Source organism: Pseudorasbora parva, chromosome 19 (assembly GCF_024679245.1).
Source record: "Pseudorasbora parva isolate DD20220531a chromosome 19, ASM2467924v1, whole genome shotgun sequence".
In the NCBI taxonomy this organism is placed as follows: Eukaryota; Metazoa; Chordata; class Actinopteri; order Cypriniformes; family Gobionidae; genus Pseudorasbora; species Pseudorasbora parva.
In genome coordinates this window covers 30,293,175-30,308,004 of record NC_090190.1, presented here as the reverse complement: position 1 = coordinate 30,308,004, position 14,830 = coordinate 30,293,175, and the positions used below count along the sequence as shown (strand labels likewise).

Genomic DNA, 14,830 nt, shown 5'->3' with positions numbered 1-14,830 from the left:
AAATTTTTAATTTCAATGAACTCAAAACTTGAAGGCAACCAGATAAACTTATTTTTATAAATATTTTTTTTACAGCGTATATAGACCACATTTTCTAATAGCCTTTAAACATTTATTTTTTCTGCTGTAAATTTGGGCATTTTAACAGGTCTATGGGATTCACCTCAAAGTCGTGCTTCTTTGGATGAGGAGTCCTGTGGTCAGTCATGTGGCACTCAATGCGCATGACAGCCCCCCCCCCCCCCACCCCCTCCAAAGTGTAACAACACCATTTTCATAAATCAAAATGTAACATGCTTCTTGCCTTCTCCTAAGCTTAAAAACTCACCTTGAAGTATTTTTGAGCTATCATAAATTATGACAAACATAACAGCTGCAGGATTTACACATTGGTGCAGTTGGTGGATGGTGCTGCTTTGAGCTCTCTGGCCTCATTTGTAGGGCACTCAGAAGTCAACTGACAACGGAAAACCTGCTTATACGCCTGCCTGAAGTTCTCTGAGAGGAACGCATAAATAACAGGATTAACAGATGAATTGCTGTAGGCCAGACAATGAGCCGCCACACGAAGCACGAAGGATGCCTGGTTTAGGGGGAAGGAGCCAAACTCGACCCACAGGTGCACCACGTGATGAGGCAACCAGGACAGGCAGAAGACCACCACAACCACCAGAACTGTCTGAGCAGTCTGTCAAGAAAGGTGGAGAGACATTTCTGTTTTTTTTTTTTTTTTTTTTTTTTTACAAAATAATAATGAATTAACAATTCAACAATTAACATAACCACGTATGGGAAAGAGATGACACTTTAATATTTGAAGCAATCACTCTTAATATTTCTTACCTTCTTTTTTGATGCCTCTGACTTTTTGGAGACATTTCTTAACTTTTTATGCAAATGATTCAGGACCTAAAGACACAGTGGCACATAATAATTTGAAATCAGAATTTGTGAAGGATTGGTCCAAAATTCTCAAAAATGTACTATTTTATAGAAATTATAATAGAAACTCTATACAAGAAAATTGAATACACGTTTTCAATTTCTAGATTAATATTTATTTTTATATAGCCTATTTTGTGGGGCTTGAAGATTTTTTTTTTTTTTTACATAAAATGTAATTTTAGAAAAGAAGTGTAACATTTTCAACATAATGTATCATAGATGTATTATTACAAATACTATTTCATTTGGCAAATGTGTTTTAAATAAGATTACTACTTTTTAATGATTTTAGACATTCTAATTTTTCATTGATCCACGTACTTTAACCGATTATAAACCAAATCCACATTTCGTATTGAATAAATAGGCTATAGATCATAATCAAAGCACATTGAATGCAAATATTCATGCATGCCACAATTAAAGACGAGCTACCAACCTTGGCATAACAGAAAGATATGAGAATCAACGGCAGCACATATCCAAAGACAAAAGTGCACATCACATAGATTTTCCTCCTGCTGTGATCTGGCCACACTTCCCAGCAAAACGTGCTGTTGTCCCCACTTTCCACGATGCCCTGATAGTAGGCAACCGGGGCGGCCATGGCGAACGAGAGCACCCATATGATCAGCACCCCGATCAATGCATGCCTCTCAACTCGAATGGATGAGGACTTTCTGCAGTGCACTATGGCGATATACCTGTCCACCGACATGGCTGATAAGGTGAATATGCTCACCAACATGGACACGGTGAAAAAGTAGTGGATGAACTTGCAAATAAAGGCACCCAGGATCCATGTGGGCAGCATGTAAACTGTTGACTGAAAAGGGATGCAGAAGAGCAGATAGGACAGATCTGCAACACTGAGGTTGAGGATGAAGATGTTGGTGCTGCTTCGTTGCTGTCCAGGTTTGCGTTGAGCCAGAACAGTGATAACCAGAGAGTTTCCCAGGACCCCTAGAGAAAAAATCAGTCCAAAGATCAGAAGCGTGACGAAGTTGTCGGTGCCGATGCCGAATAAGGTTTTTTCAGGTGCCTCCAAGCCTATGTTTTCTTCAGGTCTGTCTAAATCACTGCTGTTTTGGATGTTCATCTTCAATGTGAACTTGCCAACTCTAGTGCTCTTGGTTAAATGATTCTCAAAAGAGAGGGGTTGGTTGAAAAATCCTTTAAAGTTTACTGGAACCCAAAAGTCAGCGACGAGCTCGTTCACATGCTCATAACAAAAAAAAATATATAACAATTCGAAGAAATGAAGTTTCTGCTAATCCTAATAACGCTGACGGCGCTTACAGTTTCATGTTTTCATCGACAGGAACTCGCGCTAGGTTGAGAAGAGCTGTTCTGCTGCCGCTATAAAATATTGCCTGCGCGTGGACGTCACTAAAACAGCAATTTCCCATCCTTACTCACCCATCCTCTTACATGAACATGGAAACAGCGCAGGATCTATGATTCTAGAGTGTGCCCCCCTCCCCCTCCCCCTCTTATACGGCTACTACTGTTCCATTACCCATCGGAGTTCTTTCAGCGCGTTTTCATTTCATTTAAAGGGATCACGTAAACTTGTCAGATATATCGTCATATTGACTGCTCGGTGAGTGTAATAAATGGTTAAAGGACAAAACTAAAACTATTTTTAAGTATTTTGTATGTCCTCGAGAAGTTGTTTGATAAAATAAGTCAATTTGTTCATTTATAATCTATTTTCATAATAATATTAAACATTTTGGGCCCCACTTTATATTAGTTGGCCTTAAGTACTATGTACTTACATCAAACAATAAGTACAATGTACTTACTGTGTACAAATTGTATTGGAAAACACTTTTGCTGATATTGAGGTGGGATACGGGTAGAGTTAGGGACAGGTGTGGTGATATGGGTCAGTTTAAGGGTAGGGTTAGGTGTAAGGGAAGTGCCAACTGTTTAATTATAAATGTAACTATAGAAATTAATTACAGACGTAATTACATGCAGGCATTTTTTCAAATGTAAGTACAATGTAAAAACATGTATGTACACAATAAGTGCATTGTATCAAATGATTCATTACAATGTTAGTATATAGTAGCCACCTAATATAAAGTGGGTCCACATTTTCATTGTCCCTTACATAGCTATCCACCAATTGAATTATGGGGTCATTATGGGGAAAGAAACCAGCTGATGTACTCCGTGACCTCCCCACCCCCATTTGGTTTCATTGGTCATATTTGCAGCTATAATTCAGGCGAGACCATGCCATCTATTTCAATTAATAATAGAATTTCCATTTTTCACGAAGTAACACGTTAACTTAATAGTCATATGCCTCAACAACTAAAGTCATAATATAATGACACATTTACAAATCATTAGAATGATTGATTAAAGTAGACGACTGGAAGCTGAAGTACAGCTTTGACCAACTGTGGTAATCACATTTAAACTATCAGTTAATACTACACTGTAAAATGTTAATTTAAAAAATAAGTTACCTGGTTGCCTTAAAATTTTGAGTTCATTGAAATGAAAAAAAAAGTGCGTTAATTCAATGAACATTTTTTGAGAATCGACAATCTTTATTCAAAATGTTTTAAATATTGTCTAAAAATACAAGCTTGTGTGTTTTATGATGCAGTGAAATATGCCAAATTTAGCTATTTTCATTATTTATCATTTTTTATGTGGTTCACATACAGTAATATTTCGATTTTCTATTTACTAAACCAATTTCCTTCATTATATCAACTCAAATTTTTAATTTCAATAAACTCAAAATTAAGGGAACCAGGTTACTTACTTTTTAAAGTTAAACCAACAATATATTTTTACAGTTATTAAATAATGTTATTAAAGTATGAATACATTATGACATTTAATCAATAGCAATTCATATATTACTTAATCTATTAATCATTTAGACTCTCTATTAGTTGCTGATGAAGTAATCATTAACCCTTTCATGCATGAATTATGAAAAACATGATCTAGATTTTTTTTATTACTTTAATATGGTGCTAAAATTTAAATCCATTTTCATTTTTACAAAATGCAACTTTATTTAAAAGTTATTTAACTTTCTACGTATGTGGACACCATGCAACTAAGGGGTCAAATGAGACAAAGCCACAGATGACAAAATGGAACATTGTGTTTTTTATTATGAAATGTTATGCTATAGATATCAGCCTTGTTATTAAAAACAATAATATATAATATAATAACAATAAAACACATATTGTAGGAAATATAACGGTAGTTACATATATGCAGAAACATAGAGCTGGGCTTTGCTGGCTCATGCTCCTCATCACTGCTGTCCCTGTGACTTCCACTGTCCTCTGGGATATTCTCTATTATTCTGCACTGAGTGCTTGACCTGTGCTGTCCCTGTACCTGTGCAAAATGCAAATTCGTCTTGGTATGTATGTGTAAGGTTGCCATTTAATGCCGTAAAAAGTAATTTTTAATGGTTACTTATGTTCATATATTTGTTTAATGTCTTGTTTATTACAATATAAGACAAATCATAACATCTTTACAAAAATAGAACACATAGCAGGTTAGAGAAATCATTTATGCAATCTGACTCCACTGTTGCATGACGTCCACATACGTGGACAGTTCTTTTTTGGTGCATAAACTAAATTTTACTCTAAATTTTAGTTTATAAAATACTAACATATTGTTCACACTTTACTGTACTAATATTTTTTTTATTAGCTCAATTGACCTCCTTGTATAAAAGTTTTTCACAGATATGCCTGGGGCATTTGGCACATGGCTATCGCTGTCAGCCATCTTGGATTAATGATGACATCAAGCAATGAATATTTGGAATACAGGACAGTAGCCACTGTTATAATACTGCAGTCAGTCTACTGACACTGTCCTCAAGTGGTTTAGAGAAAATAACCATGAGAAATGACCATAAAATGGAGTTAAATTAACTGTCCCCAAATGTAGACACCATGCATGAAAGGGTTCATTCTTCATGAGACATACACTGTCAAGGCACAGGGAAAGATGTTTATTTGAACAGAGACATGATCACAGGCAAATAGTGAATGCAGGTGAGTAGAGACCAAGCACTTTGTGAATAGTCACTTAGCTGAAGGATAACAGGAGATTCTGTTGCAGGTGAAGGGATCAACGAGGACTGGAGAACTGGAGACCGAAGACGGCTGGAGGAACCCACGAGTAAGTAGCAGGTAAAGAGTCCAGGTAGACGACACCAGAAAATTATGTGAAGGGATTGAGTGTTCTTATAGTGTCCTTGATGATGAAGTGAATTGCGTGCAGGTGAGGGCCAGGTAGGATGATGGGAAATGTAGTGAAGAGGTGGTGACTGTGACCTAACAAGGTTAACCAAGGGAACTAATGATTGGTGGAAAAATCAACAATGGAACACAGATGAATGAAATCAAAACCCAAAATAAAAGTCCAAAACCCAAACAGAACCCTGACGTACACATGATCAGGGATGCTGGAGGGGAAAGTTTGGATGATTCTATTGGTCAATTCAATATTCAATAGGTTACATTTTTCACCACTGAAAATTAAGAATGTAATTTTGACATTTGGCATTTAAAGGTGCACTATATAGTTTTTTTGCATTAAAATATCCAAAAACCACCAGGGCCGGGTTCCCCAATAACGATGTATCTTAGCTATAAAGAGCGCGTTCTACGAGCGAAGTTACGATCACTCGCAGTAATTCCACGTGCGTTTCCCAAAAATGTACTTAACATGAATGAGCGAGAACGCGCTCTAAGTGCTACTTAAGAGTCGCTGTCCATTTGCGAAGTGCTGAAATATAACCTTGTATGGAATCGATCCCTCTGAACAGTTCACCTAATAATTATAAGCAACTTTTATATATATTATAAGCAAATACCTACAAGTAAGCAAATACCTGAGGCAATGACAAAATGGCTGAAAAAAAGAAAAAGAAAAAAGAAAAAGATGAAATCAATATCCTTCTATAAAGGATAAAAAGATATTATTTTCAACAGATTTAGAGGGCATCGTACAAACAAAGAGAAACAAAACATCTGGGAGGACATTTCTACCAAATTAAAAGTTAAATTATTAGTTAAAAGATTGGGTAAAGAGGTCTGCAAGAAATGGCAGGATTTTGTAAGCCTGACAAAAAGGAAGAGGGCACTGCAGAAGAATGTCCAATACATGGCTGGTTTTCGTGCACGTCAGCAAGTCATATAAGTTTATCTCTATTTTTCAGAGTTTTTGAAGTATATTTTCTACATTACTTCATTTATTCTTTTTTTTCTGTCATTTAATTCAGATGTGTATTATTATTATTATTATTTTTTGTTACCTGCCCTCATAAAAAACAACAACAACAACAAAACCTTATAGTATTATCACAATGCGCTTGTTAAAGTTAAAGGTGTAATCTGCCGGTTGTCTTGTAGGTGACCACATAACTCTCTCTTCTTACGATACACTTACAGCTTTATGATTACTCCAGAGCACTCGTAGATCTACGATCATTTTCAAGTGCTACTTAAGTTACGATGCTTTTGGGAAACAGACCTCAATATTAAGATTACTCGTACGATCGATTTTTTATGATCAACTTAGGCTTACGATGCTTTTGGGAAACGCAGCCCAGGCCAGTATATATCTTTTGTTTAGTTGAGTAATTACAATATACTAAATGTTTCCAACTATTTGTAAATTGCGAGAAAATTGCCATTTTAACCAAGGACTCCAGATGTCTGAGCATAGCGTCTGAGGGACAATTTTCTAGAGACCATTTTCTAATTAATGTTGTGTCTAATTTAGTTAAAAGTCATTTTTGCAGTGTATTGCATATACACAATATATATTTTTAAATTGTATTCATTAATAATATTCTAGATTAATCATTGTTTAAGAATGTTGTATTTATGAATATTTGATTACTGTTCTCTATTTTTTTTTATTACAGTTACATTTGCATAATAAATCATCTGCTAGTGACAGTAGGTTTCTGACTAAATACTATATCTCATTACTCATAAATGAGTAGGAAAATAAGTAGTTCTGACACTAGCAGATCACATGATAATGAAAACATAGCGAGTATGTGTCACGTTACACACAAAGGAAAAGTGGTGCGAGGACTCAAGTGCAGAAAATGATAATTTATTATAAAATAAAACATAAACTCAAAACAAAACCCACGAGGGGGGAAAAACACATAATCATAAAACAAAGACTCAAACATACCAAAGGAATGACTGGGAACCTGGAGACATAGACGAGACATACAACGATCCGACCAAGACTGACAAACACAAGGAACTTTTAAAGAGAAGAAATCAAAAGGGAATCAGGGAACACAGGTGGGGCCAATAACACTAATCAGATAACAAGGGGGAGGGATCTGACAATGACACATGCTCAACATAACAAAACCCACATGTGCACACAAGACAGGACAGGCATGTGACAGTATGTCCAGATTACATTCAAACTACACACACTCATGCTATATAGAACATACTTTTTTTAGCGGTCATGACGTAATTATTATTATTATTTTTATCATTCAATATAAGTACTTACTCAAGTGAGTGTGCGAACTTGGACGCAACCACCGAAGATGAGCGGAAGTAAACATGCACACACTCGTACTCGCAAGCTCTCAGGCGCCATCTTCATACAAGTGCAGCTCCTTTCTCTTTGACGGGGAAAAAAAAACATTCTTCAATGCTGTTCACTAAGCTTACAAATAATTTGTAATAATAATTCGCCAATGAAATCTGACAACTGTCTCATAATTTTTCTTTCTAAATGATCAGAAAAACAAGACAAAAGAAGACAAAAAAGCCCTGCTTTGTTCAAGCTGGATCAGCCAATGCGAATGTGCAGTCCTAAGCGTGCATCTCAGAACATTAATGCTGCGTCCAGAAACAAATACTTCCCTACTATGTCTTCTTCTTTTTCTTTCGGCTGTTCCCTCAGGGGTCGCCACAGCGAATCATCTGCCTTCATCTAGTCCTATCCTCTGTATCCTCTTCTCTCAGACCGACTACCTTCATGTCCTCCTTCACTACATCCATAAACCTCCTCTTTGGTCTTCCTCTTGACCTCCTGCCTGGCAGCTCTAACCTCAGCATCCTTTTACCAATATATTCACTCTCCCTCCTCTGAACATGTCCAAACCATCTCAACCTGGCCTCTCTAACTTTGTCTCCAAAACATCTCCCATGTGCTGTCCCTCTGATGTACTCATTCCTGATCCTATCCATCCTCGTCACTCCCAAAGAGAACCTCAACATCTTCAGCTCTGCTACCTCTAGCTCTTCCTCCTGTCTTTTCCTCAGTGCAACTCTCTCCAAACCATACAACATCGCTGGTCTCACTACTGTCCTGTACACCTTTCCTTTCATTCTTGCTGGTACTCTTTTATCACACAACAGACCTGACGCTTTTCTCCACCCATTCCAACCTGCCTGCAGACACTTCTTCACCTCTTTTCCACACTCCCCATTGCTCTGGACTGTTGACCCTAAGTACTTAAAATCCTGCACCTTCTTTACCTCTTCTCCCTGTAACCTCACTGTTCCACTTGCAGCATGCAGAAAATAATACGCCAGCAGAGTAGTATTTCTGAATACAGCGTATTCGAAAAACAGTATGCAAAAAGTACCTACTTTCATTGAGATTCGGAATTCAATATGAATACAAATGCAGCACGGTTACGTCTGCGACTTATTTAGGTGGTTTTCCTTCTTTCTTTCTTCCCCCAATTATTATTCTCAGCTGTCATTCATTCTTAGGTTTGCGATTGGTCGGTTTGCCTTTAATCATCATTTGCCCAGGAGTGAGATCCCTCCCAAGGAACCAATCGGAACTCACCTCACCTGTATAAAGACCTGGAAGCAACTGAAGGAAGAGAGAGGTGTGTTTTCTTTCGTTTGTGTTGATCATTTGTTACTACTTTCCCCGATTGATATTTTCATATTGAAACATTGTTTTGAAAAGCTTTGTTTTGGTTACGACTTTAACCCTTGTCTTGTGTTCATATTTTTGTTACTCAGCCAGTGTTCGTGGGTCTGGTGGACCCGCTGCATTTTTGGGTTTTTAATTCAACAAAATCAAAAATGTTATGTTAAAATACTCAACAGATGTTTACTTCATCCCAATTACAAGCAATATAAACAGCATATATGGTTAATATTTTCTCTTTACCATTTTAGATCACATTTCAGAATTGCAACCTCGTGTGGGAACGGCAGAGGTAGAAACAAAACTCACTCTTTTAGCTACTCTCTCACACTAACACACAATCTCTCTCTTACACGCACGCATGCACACACACACTCATGCACACACACACCCATAACACACACAAACGCACGCAACCCGTAATAAAGTAATATAATAATATAAATAAGTAATATAAATGTGTAGGGGGGCTGTACAGTGTGTGGTCATTGAAAATGTGTTCTGATATATATTCCTCACAGAAAATGAGCCAAGGCCAATGAGTCTCAGTTTGAAAAAATAATTAGTCGCATAATTTTTCTTTCGATAAAAAATGAAAACGGGTCCAACAGATCCGAACACCATACAAGGGTTAAGTTAGGAACCATTGATTTGTTTGTGGCATGGGTACACTGTTCATTTCGGACTCAGAGCAATGGGATAGTGTCAGCATGTCACGTGACCTACATAATACAACACATAGTATTTGAAATGGTTTATACACACCAGGTAAGGAGCGGTTGCCAGCTTATGTATTTATGTTTGTTAGTTAGTGTAGCTTAGTTGGTTTAGGTGTTTACTTCTGTCTTTATTTTTAAATAAAAAATGATTCGGACAGCAAGTGATTTCGGACACAGTGTTACCGTTTATATAGACCTTAGGTATCCCGCCTCTTTCAGCACTGTGCTCATTGTGTTCTGCCTTCCGGTTTGTATTTCCACAGCATGAAGATAAGATCTTACGGATTTATGATATGATGATGTATGACTTATTTAAAAATCTTCCCGATCTAATGACATTTATTATGAAACCTGCTTCAAACATTACAACACTCAACTTTTGTTAACGCTACAATAAGTAAATTCACATCCCCAGCTAATTAGTCTTCGATAGCAATGATGCCATACAAAATATACAGAGCTACCGCAAAAACGGAGGTTCAAAGACGAAATCTTAGCACTTTGCACTTTCTCCCATTAGTAATATAATGACCGGAAGACTAGCACCTAGCTATATTCTATTAATTTTTCTGTTTGTTTGTTTATATAATGAAAAAAGGGTATGTGTACTGTACTATGTCCACTCCGCTAGATTAACTGAGACTTGTTACAGCACTTGCACACTGTTGTCCCCTGTTTGTTTTAGTTGCTTCTATTGCTCTCCTCATTTGTTAGTCACTTTGGATAAAAGCGTGCGTTAAGTGATTAATGTAATCGTGAGTGCACTGTCTTTCTATATATAAAGTCTTTGGTAATAGTGATAAATAAAACTGCTCAACTAGCTTATAACATGTAAAGACACCTATTGTGAGTAAATACATCCGAAAAGAAACAATATTTGTTCAGTACCAAAACTGTGTCACAGTAATGGTCAGTTCGTTTTTAGTTTTTTCATTAGCTACAGGTTTGCTTTTGTTCAGTTTTTCTGCCACCTTTTAGTTGTCATGGTAATTCCTTTGATCATCACAGGTTTTCACCACGGTCCCCACATTTACCATGTATTTAAGTCGTTGTCTGTTCACTTATCCGGGGCCTATACCATGAAGCCGGTTTAGCTGGCTAACCAGATATGTTCAAGTCAAGTCGACTTTATTTATATAGCGCTTTTTACAAGTTAAAGGTGCACTATGCAACTTTCCGTCCACTGGAGGGCGTCTATTCTAAACAAAGGCGTAGTTTGATGACTCCAAGTTTGAGCGCATCATCTTGGGACATGTGGTTTGCACCTCACAGCTGGTAGAAAATAGATAAATAAGGGCGCTTTCACATCTCTAGTTCGGTTTATTTGGCCCAAACCAAGGGCAAACAATTATACATTGTTGCATTTTTCAGCTTTTTTGGTTCCTTTTCACACCACACTGATTGCTTTGGTCCGAACCAGTTTAAACGAACCAAAACGCAAGCACGTGACAACATCCACATCACTCATTGGCCATGGCGTATTTCCTAAACTGCTTTTCGATTGGTCAGAATTTACGTGTGGAAAAATTCCAACAGAAGAGGCAAAGCCAGCAAACTATAATACTATGGAGAGATGACTGCGCGGGCCATTTTTGTCCCTGGCCATAATCTACTACACTGTGTGTATTTACCACAGTATGCAAACAAAACATTTCTATAATGAAGCGCGGATGCGACGTGAAAACAACGTTCTAATGCACTGCAGACGGCGAGCGCGCATCATGTCACTTCAAGCGGAGGCATGCATCAATTATTCTTAACTGACATGCTCATCTTCCCGAAAATATTTCCAACGATCTATCAGGTAATAATGTCATGCACACAATGTCAGTGCAGCTAACTACGGCAGCTGGTTTAGTCCAAATATTATCAGTACTTTTGCAGTTGGTTCTGTTCGAGGTCAGATCATGTTCTCACCAAAAACAAACCGCTCCAGAGTTTGCTTGAAAGCGTACTGAGACTACCTCTTCAAGGAGGTCTAGGTACGCTTGTTTGGTCCGCTTTTGGTGCGCACCCGAGTGCGATTGCTGCTTTCAGACCTGACCAAACGAATCGCACCAAAGAGGGAAACGAACTCTAGAATGATTCAACCGAACTAAATGAGGTAGGTGTGAAAGCACCCTAAGAGAGCTCAAACTGAAATTGGACCAATCAGCTGTGAGCAAAGTGATACACCCTCCCGCATCTTCTACTCCAAATTAAATGTCATTACATAGCAAATGTTCTTTTTTAAAGACTAAACTGTCTGGCTTTTAGCAGTGCTTATTTGTAATAATAATGATTTTGAATTATTTAGATATAATTTATGTAGTTATAATACCCTTAATCAATTACACATATTATTTTAGTTAATCAATCATTAATAGGCACTTTGTTAAAATTTATACAAATAGCCTAAATAAAGTCATACAAATAAGCTTTTAAATCAATAAATAAATCGATAAAAAATACTACATGTGAGCTTAAATGTTCAATTCTATCTACATATCAAATATCAAATCAGCTCTTTTCTTCTTGCTGTGTAAATTTGTTTAATTTTCAATCATGTAATATTCTGCAGAAGAGAGAAATGAATCTTAGTTTCTGAGTTTGTCAAACTACCATCATGGTACATGCTCCAGTTGTCTGGTATTGCTTGTTTACACATGGTTAAGCCATTGGATTGTCTTTGCGTCATTAAACTTTTTTTTGATCTTCGTCTTCATTGGAGCATCCCATGACAGAATAGAAGACCTCCAATTGAGATTGCTTCTATTAATGTTGCCCCAATGAGAGGTAATCAACATTTGAATGGAGCGACAGTATTTGTGTTCCAGCATGGCAGAGATCTGGAGCATTATGTGGAATGTTAGCTTCTTAACTTCTGCCATCAAGCCACCTGTGACGTTTGTCTGGTGGAGGGATTCCGCTGTGGTGTGGATGAAGGTCTCCACTTCGTCTTGCCCCATGGTGATCTCTGCTGGACCCTGGGTAGTTAGTCAACTTCGTGCTGTAGGTGATCGGATCACAGACGTCTCGCAATCAGACGCAGAGTGCAGCCCAACAACACCCTGCACCATGGAGATGACAATGCCTGAGCCACAAACCCCCCGCAGACGGAGAGCTTCAGGAGACTGAGGACAGTGTCCACTTAAGCCCTGGAGCCAAAGTTACCATGTGAGTCTGACCAGGGTTGTGAGCTAGGAACAGTCTGGTGGGAATTTTGGTGGAGATCAACTCCGGGGAGGCCTGGCTAACAGACTGGGTAACAGACTAACACACTGTAACACTGCCTACCATCCTTCCCCACCCTGATGTTCATTTACTTTCTACATCAACATTGGTTTGTGTAAAGCATAGAGACTGAATCTTCTTCTTACAAAAACTGTGATCTGTTATCAGTTGTTACCGGACCCTCGACCTGTCGGCTCCCCCTTGGTCCAGTCGTCACCCTTGTACAACAGACTTACGAGCCTCCCGCTGCACTTCGGCTCTCCACCCCTGGGCTGCAGTGGGATTCATTTAAAGGCCCAGAGAAGTGCATTTGTTGACGTAATTTCCCCTAAACAGGAAGACAGGGTGGGACATATTGAACAGCTCCTCCCCTCTTAAATACCCAATAGTGTTTTGTTTATATCATAGCTCAGAGCAGATGAGCTTGTTAAAGCTGCAGTTTCCTCCTAATCTGTAACCATTTAATCTCCTTCTGTGTAGAATTCAAATATGTCCGATACGATTCCCGGTATGTCTCAACAAGTGCATACGATCTGCTCTGTGCTATCGTGTCTCTGGACCGGAGCAGACTGTAGCATTTCCAATACCCTTCAAATTGCGAAACATTGAAATTGAAAATATGCCCAATGGAAACACAGCAATTTCACAGAAAAAGCTCCCATATAACGTAAAAAACATTTTATACACTTGCATTAGGTGGTTTTTCAGGCAATTTGAAAAAATAATACTTCACTAAATCTTTAATCAAAACAGATTTTTGTTGCTGTAACTTATTCCACTGCAGGTGATTTTGATGAACCCAAGGGCAGTGTTTTATTAAATATAAACATAAATCAAAATCCAAACATAAAACAAACACTTGACTTGGCTTAAAACAAACAAAAAACTTGACTCGACTCAACTGAGACACGACACGACACGACACGACACGACACGACACGACACGACACGACACGACACGACACGACACGACACGACACGACACGACACGACACTCGTCGCGTCGCGTCGCGTCACGTCACTCACCAACAAGCAGGTTACAAATACAATATAAGACAAAAACTATGGCAAACATGAGGGCTTAAATACACAGACTAATGACTGGACAAGGGACACCTGTGAACAATAATCAAACAATGACTCAATGACATGACAGAACACAAGACAAGGGAGCACATGTCAGGATCACATGACAAACCAGGAAGTGCATGACAAAACAAAGCATGACTGTGAACATAACAACTTAAGAACATGAACTCAAAAACATGAAACATGAACCAAGACAAAAAAAACCTGTGACAGTTGCATTTACAGGCGTACATAAAAGTTGATCATTCTTTATAGATGACACAGCACTGTAAAAATAAATTCAGGTATCCAATTGAAAATGTTCTAGTGACTGATCACATCTAAATCTTTCAGTTGGCCAATTTTAATTTCTGTGAATTAAATTGCAATTCACATAAATTAAATTCGGCAAACTGAAAAATTTAGATGTTATCAGTCACTAGAACATTTTCAAGTGGAGACATGATTTTTGTTATGTATGTTTGGACAGGAAATGAGACTTTTTATTATGAGAGTTCTTTATTAAACTCATAAAAGACAAAAGAATACGGGAATACAGGGTTCTAAAATGCCACAATTTATCAAGACATCGAAGCAGATCATTTGTCTGCTCCTAAGTATAAGGGGCTTTAATAGCCATTAATGCTTGGATAACACGCCTTCGGTTAAAATAATGGCTAGCGCAATGGCTGGGATATACATAAACCTACCAACATCCGTTGCCATGATTTTTGTAAAGGTCCTATAATGGGAAGGAAAAAAAACTTTTACGTTTTAGTCACATAGGTTAATAGAAACGCTACAATAGTTCACAATAGTCACAATAGACAATAGTCTCACAATAGTCTTTTGTAAAATATCGCAAAAGTTTTGCGCAACTCTGTAATGGAAATGTGGTTTATGTGACAATAATGTCAAACCAGACTTCATTCGCT

General features: G+C 37.8%; 1 protein-coding gene and 1 long non-coding RNA gene across 2 annotated transcripts; both read right to left on the bottom strand.

Annotated features, from left to right (window-relative positions):
* Positions 1-281: 281 nt before the first annotated feature.
* Positions 282-2,307, bottom strand: galr1a (galanin receptor 1a). The gene is made up of 3 exons (XM_067425920.1): positions 1,385-2,307; positions 844-909; positions 282-688 (listed from the first exon to the last, which is right to left on the bottom strand). The coding sequence occupies exons 1-3, from the start codon at positions 2,042-2,044 to the stop codon at positions 383-385; spliced, it is 1,032 nt and encodes a 343-aa protein (XP_067282021.1). The 5' UTR covers positions 2,045-2,307; the 3' UTR covers positions 282-382.
* A 2,663-nt stretch (positions 2,308-4,970) lies between these two features.
* LOC137047342 (uncharacterized) lies at positions 4,971-8,667 on the bottom strand. Its single transcript, XR_010899199.1, has 3 exons — positions 8,601-8,667; positions 7,510-7,624; positions 4,971-5,291 (listed from the first exon to the last, which is right to left on the bottom strand). It is a non-coding gene; the product is annotated as an uncharacterized lncRNA (long non-coding RNA).
* Between the last annotated feature and the right edge of the window lie 6,163 nt (positions 8,668-14,830).

What these genes read in the sequence shown, in the direction of transcription:
- galr1a (XM_067425920.1), bottom strand. Translation starts at nt 2,044, where the DNA reads ATGAACATCCAAAACAGCAGTGATTTAGACAGACCTGAAGAAAACATA. An exon ending in TATCTTTCTGTTATGCCAAG is followed by an intron (nt 910 to 1,384) that starts GTTGGTAGCTCG and finishes CTGTGTCTTTAG; the next exon opens with GTCCTGAATCATTTGCATAA. An exon ending in CAGAGGCATCAAAAAAGAAG is followed by an intron (nt 689 to 843) that starts GTAAGAAATATT and finishes CTTTCTTGACAG; the next exon opens with ACTGCTCAGACAGTTCTGGT.